Source organism: Sphaerodactylus townsendi, linkage group LG11 (assembly GCF_021028975.2).
Source record: "Sphaerodactylus townsendi isolate TG3544 linkage group LG11, MPM_Stown_v2.3, whole genome shotgun sequence".
NCBI lineage: Eukaryota > Metazoa > Chordata > Lepidosauria > Squamata > Sphaerodactylidae > Sphaerodactylus > Sphaerodactylus townsendi.
This window is the reverse complement of record NC_059435.1, coordinates 76,645,348-76,669,736: the sequence shown is the minus strand read 5'-3', so window position 1 is coordinate 76,669,736 and position 24,389 is coordinate 76,645,348. Positions and strand designations below refer to the sequence as shown.

The following is a 24,389-nucleotide window of genomic DNA, read 5'->3' as shown; positions in this document are numbered from 1 at the left end:
GGGAGGGCAGAATCGAGGAAGGGAAATTGCGCAAGGCTGAATGAGGATGCACTAACTAGCGGATGGCCAAGGAAGTATAGCAGGGTCCTGGGACTCAAACTGGCCATTGGACCACCCTGTGTGCTGCTCTATATTTCAGAATAAAGTTTCTGCTGTAGCCATATTCAAGTCCAGTGGTACCTTACAGACCAACAAGGTTTTGGGGGAGCTCTGATTCATGATAAGGTGCTACTGGACTCAAATCTAGTTATTCTGCTACAAACCAACATGGCTACGCTCTGCGATGAGTTGTTGCTGCACCCCTCTTACCATTCCATGAAACCTCTGTGCTTTATAAACCAAAGCATAAAGACGATGCGGCAAAGTGCACAGTAAGACCCTGATCGGTTTGGAAGGGGGTTCTGCGGCAAGCAGATACGAGGAAGCAGGTCCTTCCAATTACTGGGGACCTTGGGCTGGGTTCTTGCGGATCAGGTCTATTATTGTCGAAGGCTTTCACGCCCGGAATCTCTGTGATTCTATCGTTCATTCCCTTGCAGATACTTCAGGGAGCAGCCTGGTCTCCCCATAAGCTGTGAGCAATATCGATCTGAATATTTTTATTTATTTGTATCCCGCTTCTCTCCCCAGCTGGGATTCAAAGCAGCTTTCTGACTTTTTTCAACCCCTCCTTTGTTTTATTCTTGCAATAATAAACTCCCTGTAAGGTAGGTTAGGCTTAGTGTGTGTGACTGGCCCAAGGTCACCTTGCAAACCTCCGTGGCAGTGTGTGAATTTTAATGTGGGTCTCTGAGGTCCTAGCCTGACATTTTAGCCAACCAGTTGTCATAGTTACCATTTTTCCTTTGTTGTTGTTTTGATTCTTTTGACTCAGTAGGAGTCCACCTCGCTGTCCTTGCTGTGCCTCATATTTGCACGTCTACATTAAGTGTAAACCGACCGACACAACAGCTCACAGACATCAGGATTACGACGTTGTGGGTTTTCCGGATTGTATGCCCGTGTTCCAGTAGTATTTTCTCCTGCTGTTTCGCCTGCATCTGTGGCTGGCAGCTAGAATGCAGCCATACAACTTGGAAAACCCACAACGTCCTAGTGATTCCGCCTGTGAAAGTTTTTGACAATACATTGAGACATCAGGATTGCTCCCATTCTGCAAACAGGAAGAGATGGTGATTTTTTAAAAATCAAATAACTTTTATTTTTCCAACTAAAGAAATACAGAAAAAATAAGTTTAAGAGAAAAAATAAACACGATGAACATACCGGTAGTAGTCTTCAACTTGAAAAATAATGGCAGTGAATATGAATATTGACATTTAATCAAAATCAAATGTAGTCTATATCAGAGTTGAGTATTAAATGGATCTGCATTTATAATCTTATTGATGAAGATAAAGTAGTGTTGATTGGTATACCAGGTAAAAACAACTTTAAGTAGGGAGCCTAACTACTTTTAACTATAGTCTTATTGAATATATTTTTAAAAGAAAATTAATAAACAAATGCGTATAGTTCTATATACACATAAAAAACTATTATTATGGTCCCCAAAGTCCTTACTCTAGTCAAATTATTAGAATGTTGTACATATACTTGACCTACAATGATCTGTTAATGTATATGAAAAGATATGCAATATTATTGAAGATGTCAGCAATAACGTTGTAAATAATCATGTAGATACATTGATAAGCTTTTCCATCATATAATAATCTGAACAAACAGAAGAACAGAGATGGTGATAGGCCAAAAGGCCCATAGGAGGGTCTTCTTGGGCCAAGTTTAACTCTCCCCACCTGCTGTACAGAATAATTTGTCATCCCTTTGCTGCTGAGTAGAAAACACTTGTGCCTTTTCATAACTTCTGGTGCAATGAAATTAAATGTAATTGTGGTGTTGAAGGTTTTCACAGCCGGATTCAACTGGTTGTGGTGGGTAGATCTACCAGACCACGGCCACGCAGCCCGGAAAACCCACCACAACCAGTTAAATGTAGTTGTTCAGTAGCGGTCTGCCAGTTTTCGGTGCTTGCGGGCAGGAAGCTGAATTGCTGCTCTTTTTTCCCCTTACTCCAAGAACACGCATTCTCAAGCCTGCCTCAAGACCTTTTTGGAGTGCCACGGTTTGTCCCTGCTTTGGATCTGGATGGCGGAGCTTGGCGACAGCCGGGGAAACAACTTGAAGCTCCAGCTGGAGGTTAGTAACCGCCAGGGCGTGGCATTATTTCTCCACGTAAACCTCCAAATCTAGCAAAGTGCTTCAGAAACCAGAAGCAAGAGCTTGCCGTGACAACCATCTCTCCCATTTGCCCTTGTCAGGAGCCCCGTTCACAAGTTACAGCGAAAAGATGTACAGTATATATTTGGTTTTTCCTTGAATGTAGATGGAGTGATTCTTAGGTTGCAGTCGACGCATGCACAGCTGAACATGCGATCCAAACCCCACATTAACCCAGGTGCTGGTCTTTGGTTTTATTCGTAAAGGGAAAGAAAGGGGGGGCATAAGTCCAAACACTTCTTGCTCATACCAGGTTGTGCTTGAATCACTGCACTGTGCAACAGGGTATGCTTGGGGTAGAAAATGTTGACAGAGAGAAATTTTCCTCTCTTCCTCACAATACTAGAACCAGGGGGCATCCATTGAAAATGCTGGGGGGAAGAATTAGGACTAATCAAAAGAAACACTTCTTCACGCAGCGTGTGATTGGTGTTTGGAATATGCTGCCACAGGAGGTGGTGATGGCCACTCACCTGGATAGCTTTAAAAGGGGCTTGGACAGATTTATGGAGAAGTCGATTGATGGCTCCCAATCTTGATCCTCTTTGATCTGAGATTGCAAACGCCTTAGCAGACCAGGTGCTCAGGAGCAACAGCTGCAGAAGGCCATTGCTTTCACATTCTGCTTGTGAGCTCCCAGTGGCACCTGGTGGGCCACTGCGAGTAGCAGAGAGCTGGACTAGATGGACTCTGGTCTGATCCAGCAGGCTTGTTCTTATGTTCTTAGGGGTAGGGAGTAGTCTGCCACTTGAGTTTGTTTTTTAAAGTCCCTGTTCCTTTGAGGAGAGTTGTGCTAACTTGCACAGGTGATGTCTGTTAAGAAGAAGAAAAGTTTGGATTTATATCCCATCTTGGAAGGAGACTCAAGGTGGCTTGAAAGCTCCTTTTCCTTTCCTCTCCCAACAACGGACACCTTGTGAGGCAGGTGGGGCTGAAAGAATTCCAAAGAACTGTGACTAGCCCAAGGTCACCCAACAGGAACATAGGAGTGCAGAAACACATCTGGTTCACCAGATAAGCCTCTGCCACTCAGGTGGGGGAGTGGGGAATCAAACCTGGTTCTCCAGATTAGAATCCACCCGTTCTTAACCACTACACCACGCTGGCTTAAGGCCTCAGAGGCCTCAGCACATCCTGGTCTCCTATGGTGACAGTTTGGTTCCCCTTGGATTGTCTTTCTGTGATGAAATCGACAGTTCTCAAAAACTGACGTTTCATGTTTTTATGACCAGATAATGAAGACCCTGGAGCTCCTGCCCATTCCCAATAAAAACATGTTGGAGGAGAGCAAAGTGCTTCCCATAATCCAGCGCTGGGCCCAGACCAAATTGGTGATTCCGCACCTGAGTGAAGGGGATGGCTATTCCAGCGAGAACCCCTCGCGGGCTCACACCCCGCTCAACACACCGGATCCTTCTACCAAGCCAAGCGCAGAAATCGACACAGAGACCCCAAAGAAGCTTGCCATTCGGAGGCTCAAGATCATAAGCGAGAACAGCATGGACAGCGCTATTTCCGACACCACCAGCGAGATTGAATCGAAAGAAGGGAAGGAGGACCACGAGCATCCAGACAGTGGCCCCGTAGAAGCAGTAGAGGATCAGCCCCCGCAGCTGGAACCCACCAAGGATGCAGTTGCTGAGGTCTTGTCGGACACCAGCAAACCTCAGCCTGGGGAACCGGAGCCGGAGCCCGAAGCGGAGGCAAAAGACGGCAGCGTCACAAAGCTGGAGGAATCCATTGCGGCTGAGACACCGTCTCAAGATGAAGAGGAGGGCGTGTCGGACGTGGAGAGCGAACGGAGCCAGGAACAGCCCGATAAGATTGTGGACGTGAGCGATTTGGCCGGCCGGCTTCTGGACTGCTGGAAAGAGCTAAAAGTAAGTTGGTTTCGCTCTTATCGGTTTGCTTTGCTCATTGAAATTGGCAGCTTCCTCAGCTGCTCCATCATTGCTTGTTTCTTTGTGCAATTAAATGCAGATTCCAACCTTGATTTATAAAGCAGGATATCCAGGTTCAGAGTAGGGTGGACTATAAATCTAAACAGTTATATAATAGCTGAGGATGAAAGTTGAGAAGCCAATCTGTGTTCTGATTTAGGACCCCAGCTTGGTAAAGTTTGTATCAGGAGTGGGAATTGCAAACACGGGCAAAACCTTGTCTGACCAGCCAGCAAGGAAGCTAGGAATCTTTCCAGAAGCATTTTTGTGCGTTGCTTTTGAGTCAGACTTTGTGCCCTTGGTTGCCTCATCAGATGACGGCAGAAATTTACCTCACCTCCTCAATGGAAACGGTTTGTTCTATTGAATGAAATGGTTCAGCGTTTCCTGGCCAGTCTCAGAAGCGTGTTTGGCAAATGGGCCACTAAGTCGCTGTTCAGGAATGAAGCAATCAGCGGGTCTTGCTGCAAAAAAATTGAAAAGCGAAGTCAGGATAATGCAGAGCCGGGATTTCTGCCCAAGTGTTACAAAACAACCACCGTTAAGATACTGTCTGTGATGGAGGGCTAAAGTGTTTTCTTTTGCAACAGTGGTTAGGCCCAAAAACGGTCATGCTGTAAAGTTTTATGTGATGTTTACTTTTTTTGCCATGTAGATCAGTAGCGGGGCGGGGCGGGGGGGGGGGGGTGTTGAGAAGCACCCTGCATAAAGGAAGGACCGTGTGGGACCCTTCCCCATGTTTTGCATGTCAGAAACATTCAGATTGGCAGTTTCCTCGTCCCTCTTCGCTGTGTCTGCTGCCACGTCAACCTGGTTATCCTACTTAGGACCAAAAACTCCACAAAAGAACAGAAACAGAGTTGGAGTTCTTCCAAACTGCTTCACTCTTCCTCATAAATGGGTAGTCTTAATTGCCCAGGTCATGGCAGGGTTAAGGCAGGCAAACCGGATCACAGGCCAGAGGTTCTGTGATTGTGTAAGTCAGTAATCCTTTTGTGGAAAGAGCTACCCTGTTTCCCCGAATATAAGACATCCCAAGAAAATAAGACGTAGTAGAGGTTTTGCTGAAGTGCAAAATATAAGGCATCCCCTGAAAGTAAGACGTAGCAAAGTTTTTGTTTGGAAGCATGCCCGGCGAACAGAACACAGAAAAATAAGACATCCCCTGAAAATAAGACATAGAGCATCTTTGGGAGCAAAAATTAATATAAGACACTGTCTTATTTTCGGGGAAACATGGTACCTTTTAAATTGTTCGAACAAGTAGGGTGCCTTCTGTTTCGGGTTGGCTCGTTTAAGGTAGAGCTCTGAAATTGGATACGATTCTCCCTGGAGCTGATGGTACAGGTGGTCATTTTTTAAAATAACACAGATGCAGTTAGGAACTCTCCAACACAAAGGGATATTCAGTGTGGGTGTTGTGGGTTTTCCAGGTTGTATGGCCGTGTTCTGTATGATTTTCTCCTGACGTTTCGCCTGCATCTTCAGAAGATGCCAGCCACAGATGCAGGTGAAACGTCAGGAGAAAAATGCTACTGGAACACGTCCCTACAACCCGGAAACCCACAGCACCCTAGTGATTCCGGCAGTGAAAGCCTTCGACAATATTCAGTGTATTTGGTCCATGTGTTTGTGAATGTAGGGTAGGCAGACCTGGAGAAAGGTGTTTGGTAGAAAGAAGGAGCTTCCTAAAAGCCCAGTCTTTTTCAGATTAGTTTGAATTTCATTTGTCCGGGCGAGGGTGGTAAAAACTCTGATCTCTGTCATTGGATTGAGAGGTTTGTATAACAAGGCGTGTAATCATGAAAGAATGTGCCTGGCTGCCACATATCTGCATGAGAATAAGGTGCTGCATCTTCCTTTCTGTTACGCAGTTGAGCAACTGAATACTTCCTAACCTACTGTGAGAGAGACTTGAGCCTGGGTTTGTCCTTGCCCTCCTCTGTCCCCAACTGGAAAATTTTGTACGGTCCAGCGCAATGCTATTTCACCTGAATAGGGAATCACCACAAACCTGCTCTCTGTTTTTCAAAAATGGAGCAGAATATGTGGATGAGCAGAGTTTTGCTGAATCCTGTTACTTTGTATTCAGGGAGAGAGCATAGGGGAGCCTGTGGCTCATTCCCTTCTCATATCGAAGTGAAAAAAATTGTCCAAGCAGTTTATTGTAGTTTATCAAAGCTTCACGTACATATGACTTCAACCCAGGTGCCCATTGTCAGTCCATGCCACAACTAGGAGGGCTGAAAGAAGAAACCAAATTGGCTATAAAAAAATCACAGTCCATTTCTTTCTCAACTGCGTCTCAAGGCTTAGGATTCGTGAAATTTGTTACCTGCTTTCTCTTGGATCTGACTTGAGATGGTTTCAGTGGAGTGGCCATTTGTGGTCTACCGCAGAAGAGTGGTATTTGGGAGATCAGCAAGATTTTTGGGGTTTGAGTGTTCGAGAGTCAAAGTTTGTTTTGTCAGATATGAAGGCAGCTTCGACTTTCAAAAGCTTATAACCTCAAAACTTTTGTTGGTCTCTAAGCTGATCCTCAGTCGAATCCAACTCCTGGCTTCAGAGTGGCTTGCTCAAATCTGGTGTCAGTTACGGAATCATTATTTGGCAGGAGTTTCCACTGAAGATGGAAGTGTCCTTTTCCTGTTGGGCTTCTAGGAGTTTTTCATGCCTTGGTTCCCTTTTGTTGTCCCACTATACACAATCTTTAGAAAGTCAATACATGGGTTGAAGTGCTACTAATTGGCAGACCTTCTGATCTGAGCTGCTCTATACAGTAGCGCCTTACATCTGAAATGTCCTACATTTGTCCACTCCACGCCCTTTAGGATTCCTGTGTTTGCAGCAACTGTAACAACTCCCAGAATGTCCTGTGTCCTGTGCTTCATCACGATGCTAAGAGTTAGCTGCTTCTGTCTGCCATCTGCCATGTCGCGTTTTGAACTTGACCTTTTCTTCTAACTGTTAAGCCCTCCTTTGGAAGAATCTTGAGCAGCAGAGAGAATAATTGGCCGTTGTCTCTGATTTGAAATAGGTGTGTCGGCCTCGGCCTTGTTTCATGACCAGAATCCAAAAAACCAAAAAGTAAAACTTGGCTCTTCTAAGCCCATCTTAGGAATTGGGGACGCTGGTCTTCCGAATAGCGCTTTGCCGGCCAGGGGGTGGGAGGGTGTCAGAGGCTGGTAATGTAAAGCGACGTCCTTCCCGACCTCTTAATGCTTGACCCCCTTGTAGTAATTTCAACCATTTCCATCCAGCTTCTCAGGGCAGCCAGGAGCTTGTTAACATCATCCCCAGCTGACCCTGCGTCTCCTTTTCTCAACTCCGCCCTGAAGACAGGAGAGACCATAGCGTGCGTGCTGTGAAGAAAACAGGAAGATGGTTGGGGAGCTGGATGATGCATGAGCAGTTTAATAGGTGGAAAAAAGAAAGGACAGAGGTGGCTAACTCTTGATGCCGACGTAATTTTGGCCGCGTCCATTGCCGGCAATGGATGTCACTCTGGGAGAATCCCCTTATTCCTGGCGAGAGATGACCGAGTGAGCTATTCCTTTTTTATATATATATGTATATATATACCTCTTCACACCAAAAGACAGCTGCAGTGGCTTGGGCTTTCAAGGTCTTCATGCTCGGAGTCTTGAAGGTCGACCAGGTAGAGCACAATCCATTGAAACACACGTCCACACGCTCACCACACAAACCACTCGATACAGATGCAGGTGGGTAGGTTTTCAGCACGGGTTTCCGCAGGTATTTCCTGTCGAATGAGGAAATGTTGCAGGTGTCTCCCTGTGCTGAAAATGTACTCCAGGACAGAAGTCCCTCAACAGAGGATGGTCAGAAAGCCCACATAATTCTTGCTTGGTGTCTTAGGACTTGGAAGGAAAAGGTAAGTTTCCTTGGGAAGACTGGTCAGACTTCAGCCACCAACGTCCGTAAGTACAACGGCGAAAGATTCCATTGCCGGCCATCTTCTGATATTAAAAGGGAAGGTGCTGGTGGACATCCGTGGCTATCAAGTCTACCCCTGGCTTCTTGGATGCCTTTGCCACCTCGTGAAATGGATTCTCCCAATCCGGCATGCAAACCTCCGCAGCCGGCTTCATCTGTAAATAACTCGGCACGAGGGCGACATGATAGCTGGTTGGTTCAAGGGAGAGTTTGGAGGGTTTCAGGGCCAGAATGATCTTTTTATGTTTTCTTCCACTTGGCCTTTCTCCAGTTCCCTTCGAACAGTCAGCGCAGCCACAGCTCGTGACTTTTGCCTCCCAACAGTAAACGGCTCTCTCTCTCCCTCTCATATATATGGAATCTCAGACAGCGATCAGGGGAAAGGGACGATCCCATGCGCAGCTGTCCGCTGCAGCGTGAAAGCTGTAAAGATGCATCCAGATGGTAGCGGGCAGATAAATCTGGACCTGTTTCCAACTGATGGCCATGTTGGTGCATGCTTGCACTGCAGTTGTTTGAATATCTGTAGGGCACACAGAGTCTGGGCCAAAAGCTGTCTTCGAGGCAGAGCTACTAATTTTAAAAAGCAGGGATGTGGCACCCTTTGGGGTACAAGTGAGGCATTCAGAGTTTGGGGCCCTCGAGCCCTGAGGGTAGATTAAGGAGATCTTTGCGGAAACGATTGTTGTTTGTTCAGGAAGCTCCAGATGTTGGTCATTCTCAGTTTCTGCTGAACAGGACAAGTACGCAGGAGTGGGTGGGTGAGCTAGCAATATGAAATTGAGGCTTCATCATTAGACCTCAGTATCTAACACCTTTAAAATGTTTTTGCAGAGAGAGAATTTCATTAACAGGATTGCCAGCAAAATAACTCAGCTCTCACATCAACCGAGCATTCTGCTTTGTGTTGACTGCTGGGTGTGCTGGGGTAGACTTTCAGCATTTTTCTTCAAAATACAGTTTGAATGAGAATATGGTTTCTCGGCATGGGTGTATTGATCCCACGTAAAATTTAAGATTAAAAAAGTGGTGGTTGGAGGGAAACGTATAGGCCAGGGGTAGGGAACCTGCGGCTCTCCAGATGTTCAGGAACTACAATTCCCATCAGCCCCTACCAGCATGGCCAATTGGCCATGCTGACAGAGGCTGATGGGAATTGTAGTTCCTGAACATCTGGAGAGCCGCAGGTTCCCTACCCCTGGTATAGGCAGAAGGGTAGGTTGAGTGATTTGGGTGGTGGAGGGAAACATATTGGCTATCTTCTTGGACGGTCTTCCAAAGAGCAAATTAGGTCGTTGCACTCGCAAGTTAGCGTGGGAAAAACATGTTGTCCCTTAGCCTGTATTTGTGTGGACAAGGAAAATCCTGCCTGCAAAACTGAGCCTTGTGTTTTCTGTGCCTTGTTCGTTCCATTTGTCAGTGTGATGCTTCTTCTGTTAGCCCAGGGGTCTGCGACCTGTGGCTCTCCAGATGTTCGTGGACTACAAATCCCATCAGCCCCTGCCAGCATGGCCAGTTGGCTGATGGGAATTGTAGTCCATGAACATCTGGAGAGTCGCAGGTTGCAGACTCCTGTGTTAGCCATTGCTTGTGCCCAATGTGCTCGCCGCCTTAGCCGTTGGTGGTCTCAACCAGTTGAACGGGAAACCCTGTGAGGGCTGCAGAGAGGTGAGATTCTAAGACAGTTTGGCAAGCAAAATGCCCCATTGTACAAATGCTGCCTCCGTGCCCAGCACCGTAATGTTTAAGGAGTCTTGTGAAGCCAGTGGGCACAGTGAGGCGCTAGAGAAGATTAGAAGTATAGGCAAAATTTAGAAAGGGGAAAGGAACAGAGATGAAACTGCCCATGTGTGCCTTGCCTTACCTTGCCTGCCTACATTGTGGTGCAGTTAGAAGCTGGGTGGCTCTAATTTCACACAGCGTAATTTTTTGTTTTCTTCAGGCAACCCTAGCCAAAGACATTGGGCTGGAGAATAGCCCTTCCCTTCCATTTGGTTGAGTTTATTATCCATTCTCATTCACATGCTGTCTTTTCCCCCCCAGCCAGCCTTAATAATTGTCCTTGATTCCATCATACTGCAGAAAAAAAATATTTTTATTTGGCCTTACAGCAATAACCGGCAGAAGAAAGAAGGGTTTATTAACTAGGCTTCTTTTGTTCTATAGTTTCAGAGCAGTATAAAAACAGAGTACTCTCAGATGTGATCCAGAGACAGGAGGGTATATTGGGGGCCTTGCTGTAATAAAGCTTCAGCGGGCATTCCAGGTTAAGTAATGCAATTAATGTTAAAAAAAAAAAAGCCGAGAAGTTTGGCACTTGTTTGATTTTTTAAAATTGTATTAAATGTATTGCATCTGTTCACGGAAATAAAGTTGCTTTACTGTTAGCCCATGTCTCAACTGGCTAGGAGTTGTCCTTTGTGTTAACGCAGGCGTCTGCTGGTTTTGGAGCAGAACTGCAGGAAAACCTGATTCTCAGTGGCTTCCTAGTCATGACCCAGTTTTCATTTCCATGTGAACCCTTTTCAGCCGTTGTGTTTCTGGCACTCCCATCTTTCATACTAGAAGGGGTGTGCTCTGAATCAACGTACTTTGCAGCTTCAGTCCATGCTATATAGCAGGGATGGCGAACCTATGGCACGGGTGCCAGAGGTGGCACTCTGTGGGCACACATTTAGGCTGGCCTGGGCCACTGGACTCGATTATTAGCATTAAACCTAAGACCTAATTTTGGGGAAGCAGTGTAGGTAACCCTGTTAAACGCTGTTAAACCCCACTGATTTTCATGTGCTGAACTAAAGCGCATGAGCAGCAGTGGCGTAGGAGGTTAAGAGCTCATGTATCTAATCTGGAGGAACCGGGTTTGATTCCCCGCTCTGCCGACTGAGCTGTGGAGGCTTATCTGGGGAATTCAGATTAGCCTGTACACTCCCACAATTGTTTTGAATACTGAATACCCTGGGCTAGTCACAGCTTCTGGGAGCTCTCTCAGCCCCACCCACCTCACAGGGCATTTGTTGTGAGGGGGGAAGGGCAAGGAGATTGTAAACCCCTTTGAGTCTCCTGCAGGAGAGAAAGGGGGGATATAAATCCAAACTCTTCTTCTTCTTCTTCTAAAGTGCGATCCTTTACCTGGGAGTAAGCTCAGTTGCTGACAATGAGGCTTGCTTCTGAGTAAACCCTCCTAGGGTCGTGATTCACTCGTTGGAAGAGTTGCATGGATGCTTCAAAGCAAAGACACTGACTACCACCAAGCTTACTCCTGAGTAACGCACACCTCGGAGCAAACCGTTTTTTCTAAACTGAAACCTCAGCATTCAGGTTAAATTGCCGTGTTGGCACTTTGCGATGAATAAGTGGGTTTTGGGTTGCAATTTGGGCACTCGGTCTCGAAAAGGTTCGCCATCACTGCTATATAGAAACCTGATTTGTTGGGGTACGCATTTGCACGTATTGAAGCTGCAGAGCGCATGCACCCTTTTCAAGGAAACGGTTTTTGCATGTGCAGAAGTGGTCATGCATGATGTCTCCCAGCATCCGAGGTAGGAATGCCAGAAAGGAAATCCTCAGAAAGTTCAGCTGTCAGATGCACACTAAAAATGTGGAGTAGATAACAAAGTTCAAGGGGTTCGTTTTATATAACAATTGAAAAGTTTAAAACTTTCTGAATAGCTGTGATCTGTTGTAATCTATATGCTTGAGGCCACCCCAGAAATCAGTATTCAAAACAATTTTAAATGGGATGAAGTCGGGGTGTACATAAAGCCAGTGTATTGATGGGCTGCCACATGTACATGGCTTCTCCCTTCCTTCTCAGGCAAAGGTTCCCAGTTGGAAACGAGTTCTGGTTATCTGCAATGTGCAAATGAAGATACACAGGTTCAAATCCACCACCAATTCAGATCATAAGCTAGAGTTTTAAGAATTAGAATCCTAAGTTTATGGGAGGGAACTTTATTTCATAGATCACACGTATTTGGAATTAACATCTAAGCAGGGAGGGAATAGGTATTTATTTATTTATTTATTGTTTAGTTTTATATACCACCCTGTCCCCGAAGGGCTCTGGGCGGTGTACAACAAGTCAAATCATAATACAATTAAAACTAAACAATTAAATTCCAATATAGATAGATTACTAATCCCCTTTAAAAAACCCTTTAAAACAGCGGGTAGTACAAAATTAAATCAAAGTCAAGGCGCCCAGTAAAATCCATTTTTAAAACCCTCCCTAAATGGGAAGACTGTTGGCTCCATCAATAAAAAGATGTAAACAGAGATGGGAACAGAAGGGGAGGGGGCGCCATCAACGGCTGGTTACTCCAAAGGCCTGGTGGAACAACTCAGTCTTACAGGCCCTGCGGAATTCACCCAGGTCCCGCAGGGCCCGGACAGCTGGAGGAAGAGTGTTCCACCAGGCCGGGGCCAGGGCTGTAAAGGCCCTGGTCCACATGGAGGCCAGCCGTATCATTGAGGGGGCGGGGACCACCAGCAGATTGGCCTCTGCTGAGCACAGAGGCCGAGTAGGGACATATAGGGTAATACGGTATGTGTGTGAACCTGACAACAAGCCAGATTTGCACATCCCAGTTTAATGCTAACTAAAGGTGAACTCAAGGTGTATCCATTGTTTGTTTGCATCAGCAGGCCTGACTTTTTCCGGGTTCCTGCTCTTGTAAATAAGCTAAAGTCGGTCTACATGGGAAGTGAAAAAGGTAAAAGCACCAGGTCATTACTGACCTACGGGGCGATGTCCCATGGTGTTGTTTACTAGGCAGACTTTGTTTAGAAGAAAAAGAGTTTAGATTTATATCCCCCTTTCTCTCCTGTAAGGAGACTCAAAGGGGCTTACAATCTCCTTTCCCTTCCCCCCCAAAACTACAAACACCCCATGAGGTGGATGGGGCTGAGAGAGCTCTGAAGAACTGTGACTAGCCCAAGATTACCCAGCTGGCCTGTGTTGGAGTGCACAAGCTAATCTGGTTCACCAGATAAGCCTCCACAGCTCAAGTGGCAGAGCGGGGAATCAAACCCGGTTCTCCAGATTAGAGTACACCTGCTCTTAACTACTACACCACACTGGCTCTTACTGGGTGGTTTGCCGTTGTTTACGCTTTATCCACAGCAAGCTGGGTACTCATTTTACCGCCCATAAAAGGATGGACGGCTGAGTAAACTTTGAGCCGGCATGCATGCAATACCTAACCTTCAAAGCTAAACTTACTTTGCGATGTTGATGGTGTAAAATATTTCACTTAAATCTTGGTTACAATATATAGTTGTACTAATTAGTATATTTGCTCTGTGCTGGGGAGGTTGGGGTATAAATCTGATAAACAAATAAATTTATAGAATATGAATATATCAATGCCTTACAATTTTTACAAGCAAGATTGTAAATATTCCCAGTTCTGTATTGCTGCATTTAATCCTGCTTTAGCAGACGTATCTTATTTTTTGCCATCTGAGAGACAGGAATAAAAACACAATTTACACAAAAGTGTAATAAAGGAAAGAAAGTACCGTATATACTCATGTATAAGTCAAATTTTTCAGCACATTTTTAATGCTGAAAAAGCTCCCCTCGACTTATATGCGGGTCATTAAAATTTTTTGTGTGTTTTTACTTTGCTGGCCAGCAGGGGGCGCAGTTTTTTATGCTAGAGGCATCAACATTTCAGGGTACCCTCAGAAGACTCTCCTGATGATACCAGCCAAGTTTGGTAAAGTTTGGTTCAGGGGGTCCAAAGTTATGGACCCCCAAAGGAGGTGCCCCCATTCCCCATTGTTTTCAATGGGAGCTATTAGTAGATGTGGCTACCCTTTTGGGGGTCCATAACTTTGGACCCTCTGAACCAAACTTCACCAAACCTGGCTGGTCTCATCAGGAGCGTCTCTTCATGATACCAGCCAGGTTTGGTGAAGTTTGGGTCAGGGGATCCAAAGTTATTGACCCCCAAAGGGGATGCCCCATCCCCCATTGTTTACAATGGAAGCTAATAGTAGATTTTTCATTTCTGATAATATCCCTCTTAAAATCTAAGTTGGGTTACATTTGGACATACAGATGATGATGAGGAATCCAGTTTTGAAGGATTTTAACTCTTGAGTTTTAGCTTGGTTGCTGGTTGAGCTAAGGTTTTTATACTTTTAAAGTTATTGTTGATACCATATTGTTCTTGTTGACCCTCTTTTCCACTTACAGAGCCAGTTTACTGTTTTTCTTTGAAATAAATATTCAAAAATATTTAACCTACTGATGCCTCAATTGATGCTGCATTTCCCACCCTCGACTTATACGCGAGTCAATAAGTTTTCCCAGTTTTTTGTGGTAAAATTAGGTACCTCGACTTATATGCGGGTCGACTTATACACGAGTATATACGGTATATTATTTGGACACTTCATACTGCCATGCCAGGCAAGACTAGTAGCCTATTTGGCCATTGTTAAACTTTGTAACGCTGAGAACACAAACAGTACAATCCTATGTGGTGTCACTCCAGTAGTGGTTAAGAGCAGTGGACACTAATCTGGAGAACCCTTGGGTGACCGTGGGTCATCGCATCTGAAGAACCTGGACTAGCCCCAGTTCTCTCCAAACTCCCTCTGCCCACGCAGAGGCAGGCAAGAACAAACCACCTCCAAACGTTTCTTGCCTTGAAAACTCCGTGGGGTCACCGTAAGTTGATCGTGACTTGACTCCATTGAAATGAACCGGCTTAGAGTAGAATAACTCTCCTTAGGGTTGCACTATAAAATTGTTCAGTAATTTATTATTAAACACATTACACCCCATTAAATGTTGCCAGAATGATTTATGCTTACATGTGTCCTTGAATATATGTCGTCTATATTTGCAAGTATGCATAGGGATTATGATACCTCTGCTTCCGAACCTGCCCGTGCCAGTGTGACTTTAAAAAGACACACACCGGGGCCAGGTATATTTCTGCGTATCTGGGACAGCCCCATGTTTGCACAAAAGGCAATAATGGAGAAAAAATGTTGACCAGAATTTCTAAAACTTTAGGAGAAAGACTGATGTATAACTGGGTAAACCAAGATCTTGCGACATAACGTTATGGACTTGGCTGCCATTTTGAGTGTTGCTTAGTAGCCGTGGGGGAAGAAAGGATGGTGAAGGTGACTGAGTTTCCATTGCTGGCTGAGTCTGTCAGGAGGAGGGGGTGGCAGCAGCAGAAGATGATCTATGGCAGTGATGGCGAACCCAGTCTCGAAAAGGTTCGCCATCACTGCCATGAGACTGAGTGCCCAAATTGCAACCCAAAACCCACTTTTTGTGCCAACACGGCAATTTAACCTGAATACTGAGGTTTCAGTTTAGAAAAAACGGTTGGCTCCAAGGCGTGTGTTACTCGGGAGTAAGCTTGGTGGTAGTCAGTGGCTTTGCTTTGAAGCTACCGTGCAACTCTTCCAACGGGTGAATCACGACCCTAGGAGGGTTTACTCAGAAGCAAGCCCCATTGCCAGCAACCAAGCTTACTCCCAGGTAAAGGATCGCATTTTAGTTCAGCGCATGAAAATCAGTGGGGTTTAACAGCGCTTAACAGGGTTACCTACACTGCTTCCCCAAAACTAGGTCTTAGGTTTAATGCTAATAATCGAGCCCAGCAGTCCAGGCCAGCCTAGATGTGTGAGGGTGGGGGTGACTCTGTTTGTGTGTGCCCTCAGAGAGGGCTCTGAGTGCCACCTCTGGCACCTGTGCCATAGGTTTGCCACCACTGATCTATAGGGTGGAAAAGAGAAGGAGATGGGTGGGGTGGGGTAGGGAAGGCAGAGAAGGCAAGGGGGTGTAAAAAGGGGGAGAAATCGTCATCAAGGAGGTGCGGGAGAAGCAAAATAAAAGGGTGCTCACAGATATTATGGGTCTCCGCTTGTCATTTTTCTCACTCTGCTGGTTGTTTACGTAAAAAAAATTCACACTATACATTTTGAGAAAATGAAGCCTTCCCTTCAAAAGCTTTTCATTCATTCCAAAAGGAAAAACAACATGAGTTTTTTAAAAGTGTTTCCCTTCAGTTTTTTTAGTTTTTCATTAGAAAAATTAAATAGAAGCCTCCGGGCATTTTAATGCTAAACGTGTAACTAGGTAAAAATCTGATTTTCGTCAGGAAAAATGGGTTAAAAGGTTAGGGGTGCTGGTGGCGATTCTTGGCTGTTTCCATCCCCCCCCCCTCCCCGGTGTTCAGGAGAGAGTGTGCTTGATTGCTAGCAATACTGTAATAGGAGCGACACGTTTATCTAAGCATTGCATAGAAATTTTCAACCAGGATGCAGCTGTTAGTGAGCCACCTGGAAAAGCCAGTGAATTAAATTTGTCAAAGGAAAAAAAGATGAAGGCCTGTGCCTGTATTAAGAAAGAGAGTGGAGAGAAAGAAAGTGGAGAGAACGGACTATCTGGAAACCTGCTGGAACAGTGATAGGCAAGGGAGTAAGGCTGAAAAATGTGGAGGCAGATCGAAGTGAGGGGGTGCTGGAGGCCGGGCTGTCAGAGAACCCTGGGGGACAGCACGTTAGAAGTCATAAGTAGAAATAAACATATCCCAGGGGACCCCCCAGATCAAAATTCCAGGCCGGGGGGTGGGGGATGGGGTGGCAGGTGGGAATGTGTAGTGCCACACCACCTTAGTTCCCCTTTGGCCCAAGCCGTAGCAATGTTGATAGACAGAAAGACATGAAACAAAACCACTGCAAGTATGCAATAAGGAGGAAACACAACCCTGACGTAAAAGCAGGAAGAGAAGAACATGCGGACTCACCAGTTCCACATTAATTGGAGGACTCCAGATATGTAGCTTTGGCCGAGCTCTACTTTTGCTTGCGACCCAGATGGAGTGAGGTGGGAGGGACTGGTCTAGTGTAAGCATTACCAAAGAAACTAGTTGTAAGCTGCTTAGATAATCAGCATGCACACAAGCAGAACGGACATCCAGAAAGTAGTGAAAAATGGCAACTCTGCAGGAGCTCATGACTCAACAGGTCCCGTGACATATTTGAGGGAGCAGCGGTGGCGTAGTGGTTAAGGACAGGTGCACTATAATCTGGAGAACCGGGTTTGCCTCTGCTCCAGGCATGCATGCTGTTTTGTCTTCTGAGCAACTGGGAGGTGTGCTGGTGTTATCGCTGAATGTCTTCTGCTAGTTGTCACCCCTGTCTCTTAAGGGCCTTGGCTGAATTGGAGTTGTGCACGTTTGCATTCACAGCACAAACCTTTCCCAGCGCATGCTCCTACTCTGTGCTACACAATGCAGCCATCACTAGAATTGGAGGCTTTATGTACATAAGCACCAATAACTAACATGGTATGGCTGGGACCTTTTCTGACTTCTACATCCTGTCGTCAGGGCAACCACGTTGTAAAGTGAAATTAGATAGAATCATAAGCGCATTCTGCATGGGCCAAAAACAGCAGTGTGAAAATGGTGTAAACCCTTTTACACCATTTTCACACCGCTGTTTTTGGCCCATGCGGAATCCGCAATAAGAGTTGGAAGAGGTCCCAAGGGCCATTAAGTCCAACCCCCTGCAATGCAATCACACAATCAAAGCACTCCATTCAGATGGCCATCCAGCCTCTTTCTAAAAACTTCCAAGGAAGGAGACTCCACCACACTCCGAGGTACTGCATTCCACTGTCAAACAGCCCTGAACATCAGAAGTTTTTTCTGAGGTTTAGGTGGAATCTCTTTTCCTGCACCTTGAACCCATGGCTCCTGGTCTTAGTCTCTGGAGCAGCAGAAAACAACCTTGCTCCTTCACCAACATGACATCCCTTCAGATATCTAAACAGGGCTATCATGTCACCTCTTAACCTTCTTTTCACCAAACTAAACATACCCTGCTCCATAAGTCTCTCCTCATAGGGCATGGACTCCAGACCTTTCACCATCTTGATTGTCCTCCTCTGGACCCGTTCCAGCTTGTCAGTACCCTTCTTGAATTGCGGTGCCCAGAACTGTACATTATCACTGAATGTCTTCTGCTAGTTGTCCCCCCTGTCTCTTAAGGGCCTTGGCTGAATTGGAGTTGTGCAGGGCACATGCACGTTTGCATTCACAGCACAAACCTTTCCCAGCACATGCTCCTATTCTATGCTACACAATGCAGCCATCACCAGAATTGGATGCTTTATGTACATAAGCACAAATAACAAGCATGGTGTGACTGGAGCCTTTTCTGGCTATTACATCCTGTAGTCAGGGCAACCACGTAAAGTGAAATTCTGGCTAGCAAGTTTGTTATTCGCTTATGACTTGTGTGCATTTGCTGAATCTGTCCTCTTGGAAGCCGACGTAGAGCCAGTATGGTGTAGTGGTTAAGAGCAGGTGGATTGTAATCTGGAGAACTGGGTTTGATTCCCCACTCCTCCACCTGTGGCAGAGGCTTATCTGATGAACCAGATGCATTTCCGCACTCCTACATTCCTGCTGAGTGACCTTGGGCTAGTCACAGTTCTCTCTGAACTCCCTCAGCCCCACCTGCCACACCAGGTGTATGTTATGGCTTGAGTCTCCTTACAGGAGAGAAAGGTGGGGTATAAATCCAAACTCCTACTACTACTCCTTTTACATATAGCACAGGGCTAGCATGCAAAAGCAGAAGAAGAAGAAGAGGAGGAGTTTGGATTTATATCCCCCCTTTCTCTCCTGTAGGAGACTCAAAGGGGCTTACAATCTCCTTGCCCTTCCCCCCTCACCCTGTGAGGTAGGTGGGGCTGAGAGAGCTCCGAGAAGCTGTGACTAGCCCAAGGTCACCCAGCTGGCGTGTGTGGGAGTGCACAGGCTAATCTGAATTCCCCAGATAATCCTCCACAGCTCAGGCGGCAGAGCTGGGAATCAAACCCTGTTCCTCCAGATTAGATACACGAGCTCTTAACCTCCTATGCCACTGCTGCTCCTAAGGTGACTTATTTGATTGTTGAAAGGGCAGAATATGGAGGAGAGAGCTGGTGCACAGCGTATTCCTACTGCTTAATATTCATTGTAGGTAATTAAGTTCAGTGTAGGCAAGTGTAAGGTGATATACATTTGAACAGAAAAATCTCAACTTTAAGTACATGCTAATAGGATCTGAACTTGCTGAGACTGAAAGAATCCTAGCAGAGTGCTCAGTGAAAATGTTAACGCAGTATGCCACAGCAGTGAAAGCATCAAGCTCTGTGCTGGAATGATTGGGAAAGGGACTGAAAATAAAGTAGGCAGTATTCTGATCCCCCTGTACAGATCTATGGTGTGACCTCTCTTGGAGTTCTGTGTGCCTGTATCTCAAAAAGGACATAGCTGAGCTAGAAAAAGTACGGAAGAAGGCAACCAAGGGGATCAAGGGATTTGGGGAAAGGTTGAAGCGTCTGGGGCTTTTTGGTTTAAAAAAAAGAAAGACGAGAGGGAGAGTGGATACGATAGAAATTTATAAAAATTATAAACAGTGTAGAAATAACTTTTTCTCCCTTTCCCAAAGTACTGAAGCCCCGGACCTCCCTTGCAGGGGATAGTTTGCACCCAGGTCTCCATGGCCCTAGTTTAAACACCTCATTGCCACAAACTTTCCAGGTTTTGTAAAAAGGGAACCATAAAGCTAGAGAGGGCAAATGTGAACCATGGTCAGCTCTGTCGAGGAAATTACCAACAGCCTGCTTCTAAATGGGTTTTGGGCCGTTTCCGCACAGCCAAATAACAGCGTCCTAGGAACGGAAAACACGCCGTCCCTAGGATGCTGTTCGCACCATCCTGGCCACGCTGGAGGGGCACAAAGGCGCCACTTTAAACCTCACTAAACTAGCGAGGTTTTTGCAAAGCGGCGCCTTCAGGCCGGCGCTGTGCGAACAGCACCGGCTTGAGGGCGCCGCTTTTGGCCCCTCTGGTGTGTGCAAGGCACTTACCGAGCTGTCTCGTTCAGCTCCAGGCGGCTGCAAAGACACGCCCATGCTGCCCTCTGACCCACGGGGACAGCATGGGCGTGTCTGTACAGCCGTCCGGAGCTGAACGAGACGGCAAGGTAAGTTCCTTGCACACAGCCTGGGCCTGCGGGCAGCGGCAGTGTTGGGACTGCTTGCGCAGGGGACGTCGCTGCCGCCGGTTGTGTGGAAACAGCCTTGGTGTCTGGTTAAGACATTCCTATTCACCTTGGTCTTTGACCCCTTTCGTGCCCTCTCTGGTGGCTGCTGGTCTGGGATAGGGGACGGTTTGTGGGTGGGTAATGATAGGATTTTAAAGAAAATCAATAAACAAAGCATGGTAGGCCAGCCATGGAGGCCTGTAGAGTGATTTCAGCCTGGCAGTTCGGTAACAATCCTGTAAGAAGGAGTGAGGATAAATGGCAGATTTCTTCTGAGCAAGCTGAACCCCAGCTAGAAGTAGAGAGAATCCTCCAAGACACCAACATATCGTGGTTTAATAATGGGCACAGGGCTGGGTGTTGCTTGAGAGGAAACCTCAAAAGGCCAGCTGAAGCTCTCTAGAAGAAGAAGAGTTTGGATTTATATCCCCACTTTCTCTCCTGTAAGGAAACTCAAAGGGACTTACAGTCTCCTTTCCCTCCCCCCCCAAAAAAAAACAACAAACACCCTATGAGGTGGGTGGGGCTGAGAGAGTTGGGAGAGAACTGTGACTAGCCCAAGGTCACCAAGGCGTGTGTTGGGGTGTACAGGCTAATCTGGTTCACCAGATAAGCCTCCACAGCTCAAGTGGCAGAGCGGGGAATGAAACCCGGTTCTCCAGATTAGAGTGCACCTGCTCTTAATCGCTACACCATGCTCCAGTGGGGCATCCAGTACAAGATCTCATTATACCGCCATGGCTGGCCAGCACTCTTCGAAAGCCTACAAGCGGTCTTTGAAGGGCGAACCTCTCCCCGCTGTTGCCCACCATGTTGGTTATGATGCAAAATGCTGCAGCCAGGATCTTGACCGGAGCAGGTTGGAGAGACCATATCATTCCAATCTCGGCCCAGGTACGCTGCCTTCAGGTTCATTTCCGGGCACAATTCAAGGGACTGAGGTAGACCTTCGAAGCCTTGTATGTCTTGGGACCAACATACCTGTAGGATTCGAGACTTGCCTACTCCCTTACAAACTTCTCCAGTTGGTACGGTCCTCTGCTGCCCCTGCCTTCTGAGATCAGTTGGGTTTTTTTAAGACATGTTTTATTATGTATGCCTTTAATTTGTTAGCTGGCTTGGTGGTCTGGTGAGGACAGACAGGCAAGGTATACAGTTTGAAAATAAATACTTGGGTGGAGGCTCCTGAACATGCAAATTCTATTTTGTTAATCATGGCTAGTAGCCATCGACAGACCTATGTGCCTTTTTCTTTCCAGAAGAAAATGTTCTAGAAGAAGGCCTTTCCGCCAAGTGGCCCTGCAGACCCCAGGAAGAGATATTCCATTAACTCTGCCATAAAATAGTTCAGTTGAAGAGTGTTCAATTAATAATCCATTTTATAATAATAATAATAATGCGATCCGCACGACTACTACGCCGATACATTACAACTTCCTAGGCCTCTGGGTGAGGCTCGAATTGTAATGAAGGCCAACAACCAGCTAAAGATCTGGCAGCTGTGAAATCTATAATAATAATAATAATAATAATAATAATAATAATAATAATAATAATAATAATAATAATAATAATATCACAAGATACAAGGACCTACAAATTGAAGTTGAACGATTGTGGCAAAAAAGAACAACAGTAATCCCACTAGTAGTCGGTGCTCTAGGAGGAATCCCAAGAGATCTTGAAAAACATCTGGAAAGCCTAAACTTGGACAGAACATCAGTCCACATGCTGCAGAACGCAGCACTTCTAGGAACTGCACATATTCTACGCAAATACCTCTAATATCCTAGGTCCTTGGGAAGGACTCGATATTCAGAGATGAATTCCAGACACTTGTGCTGTGTTGTTATGTGAATAATAATAATAATAATAATAATAATAATAATAATAATAATAATAATAATAATAATAATAATAATAATAATAGGGATGTGGTAATCGGCACGCTGGGCGCCATCCCAAAAACACTAGGGCAGCACTTGAAACATCTTCGAATTGACAAAATTAACATCTGTCAAATTCAGAAGGCAGCCCTGCTGGAATCCGCACGAATACTACGCCGATACATTACAACTTCCTAGGCCTCTGGGTGAGGCTCGAATTGTAATGAAGGCCAACAACCAGCTAAAGATCTGGCAGCTGTGAAATCCACAATAATAATAATGAAGCCCTGCCAGAGTAAGCACGTGATGATTCAATGTTCCCTGGATACGCACCTGACTTCATATGTGCTGTGTGCAAGACACAGTGAAATAAACTCTCTGGGTTTTCTTGTACTGTGTGTTTCCTTCCCACCTCTACTAAGAATATTTAGTTATAGAAACTTTGGGCAGAGAATGACTAGACAAGCTGAGGTTCATGTTTTCAGTCGTAGAATTTGCACTTGGCAATTGTGTCTGCATGCTGTTTTCTCATAATTTATTTGCTTTCTTCAAAGTGGTTTGCTCTTTTGCTTTTTACCATTGTAACAGCCTTTGGACTGTGAGCTTTCTCAACCAATGGTTCAAACAGAATTTCTCTCCTTTTCCCTCCAAGGCAGGCAGCCCCATCCAAGACTTCAGGTGGCTGGCGGTGGCGCCACGGCTGCACTGCCCCCCTGCTCGCAAGAGCAAAAGCCGCCCCACCACAAAGAAGCCCCCAAAAGGGTGGCATAAGTCTCAATGCCCAGCCCCCGGGCGTAATGCACCAAATGGGCAGGAGGGAGCCAACTAACGTCCGCTCCTCCGGCGGAGCACTGGGACGCTGGCGCTGTCTCTCAGTACTGGAAAGGGCCATAGCAGCTGCAGACCAGCGATTTCACCCCTCCCCTCACAAAGGCCATGAAGGTGTCTAACCACTTGAAATGTACATGATAAAATCCTCTCCTTGTTGATCCTGATTGATAAGAATTTGTATGGACAGGACTTCCCAGCTCTCTCAGTTTAGACCTTGTCCATTAAGTTGTAGGTGTGGGAAGCCCGAAGGCTTGGCCCTTGTCAGTCTGACTTGTGCCAGCCAGTGTCTGTTGCTTGGATAAGTGAAATGTGAGATGGGTCCATCACTTCTGGGGAAGGGGGAAGGCAATGTTGCCTGGACTTCCTCTTAATTTACCTCTCTGGTAGAAATCTTCAAGCTTTGGCACAGCCTGCCGGTGAAGGCCTTCTGTCGTTCTCATCCAGCCGCTAAGATGGCGTCTTCGTTCCTGTGTATGCACGGCCTCAGTTGCCACCCAAACCTGACTTTGCTCTTGTGGTTTTTCTTGCAGGAGGTGTACAGGATCCCCAAGAAGAGTCAAGTGGAAAAGGAGTCCAGTGGTATGTACTCAGCTGTGCTTGTTCTTTGAAATAAATCTGCTGATCAGTTAACTTGGGGAGAATCTGTGTAATAAACATAAACAAGGTCAGAGTGTGAAGGAAACCCTAGTAACACAAGCGAGTTCACACCCTAAAGATCTGAATGGTGCTATATGTTTTGAAGTATCTAATATTTTTTACATTTAAACAGGACCCACAGGATAATAGTATAATAGCATGAAAACATGTGCTAGACTTGGAAATTGTTTTCATATATATGTATTTTCCTATTGCATCATAGGAATAACAACATAAACAGAAATTTCTTTGTACCAAAGTTGTACAAACCTATTGCTTCATTGATTGCAGCTGTCCTTCATATAGCACCATTCAGATCTTTAGAGTGTGAACTCGCTTGTGTTACTAGAGAGTCTGTGTAATAACTGTGGGAACTGAGAACTCATTGCATGCCAGGTGATGGTAGACTGCAGAGGCATATTTCAACAGATCTCAAGAGAGAGCTCAGGCACCAGTATGACTGCGGAATTCCCTCCCCAGGGAAATGAGTCTGTTTCCCTCTATCAGTGTCTTCTGCCAGCGAGTAAAGCCCTTTTTTGTTGTGTTGTTGTGTCTGGCATATCTCCAGTAACAGTTTCTGGCCATCCTCCTAGTATTGTTTGTGCGGTTTTAATGGAATGATTTTATAATTTTAAATATTCTTTTTAATTCTGGCGTTTTCATGTTTTTATTTTCCCAGCCTGGTAGGGTGGGAAGGTGGCATTAATATGTTTTAAATAAAGAAAAGAAGTCTACTAAATCACTGACCCCAGCTACAATTCTGTTTTTTTAAAAAAAATTA

The 24,389-nt window shown here is 45.7% G+C and overlaps 1 protein-coding gene across 3 annotated transcripts in view; it reads left to right on the top strand.

Moving 5' to 3' along the window:
* The window catches only part of SETD2 (SET domain containing 2, histone lysine methyltransferase), an 85,691-nt gene that overhangs the window by 36,151 nt on the left and 25,151 nt on the right, over positions 1–24,389 (top strand). For 2 of the 3 annotated variants that reach the window (XM_048510882.1, XM_048510881.1), the window contains 3 exons: positions 2,080–2,199; positions 3,513–4,160; positions 23,503–23,551. In XM_048510882.1, the coding sequence (XP_048366839.1) occupies positions 2,080–2,199; positions 3,513–4,160; positions 23,503–23,551 (817 nt within the window). Of the gene's footprint in view, positions 1–2,079; positions 2,200–3,512; positions 4,161–7,480; positions 7,712–23,502; positions 23,552–24,389 lie in introns of those variants that run through there. The other variant, XM_048510883.1, reaches the window with a different exon arrangement.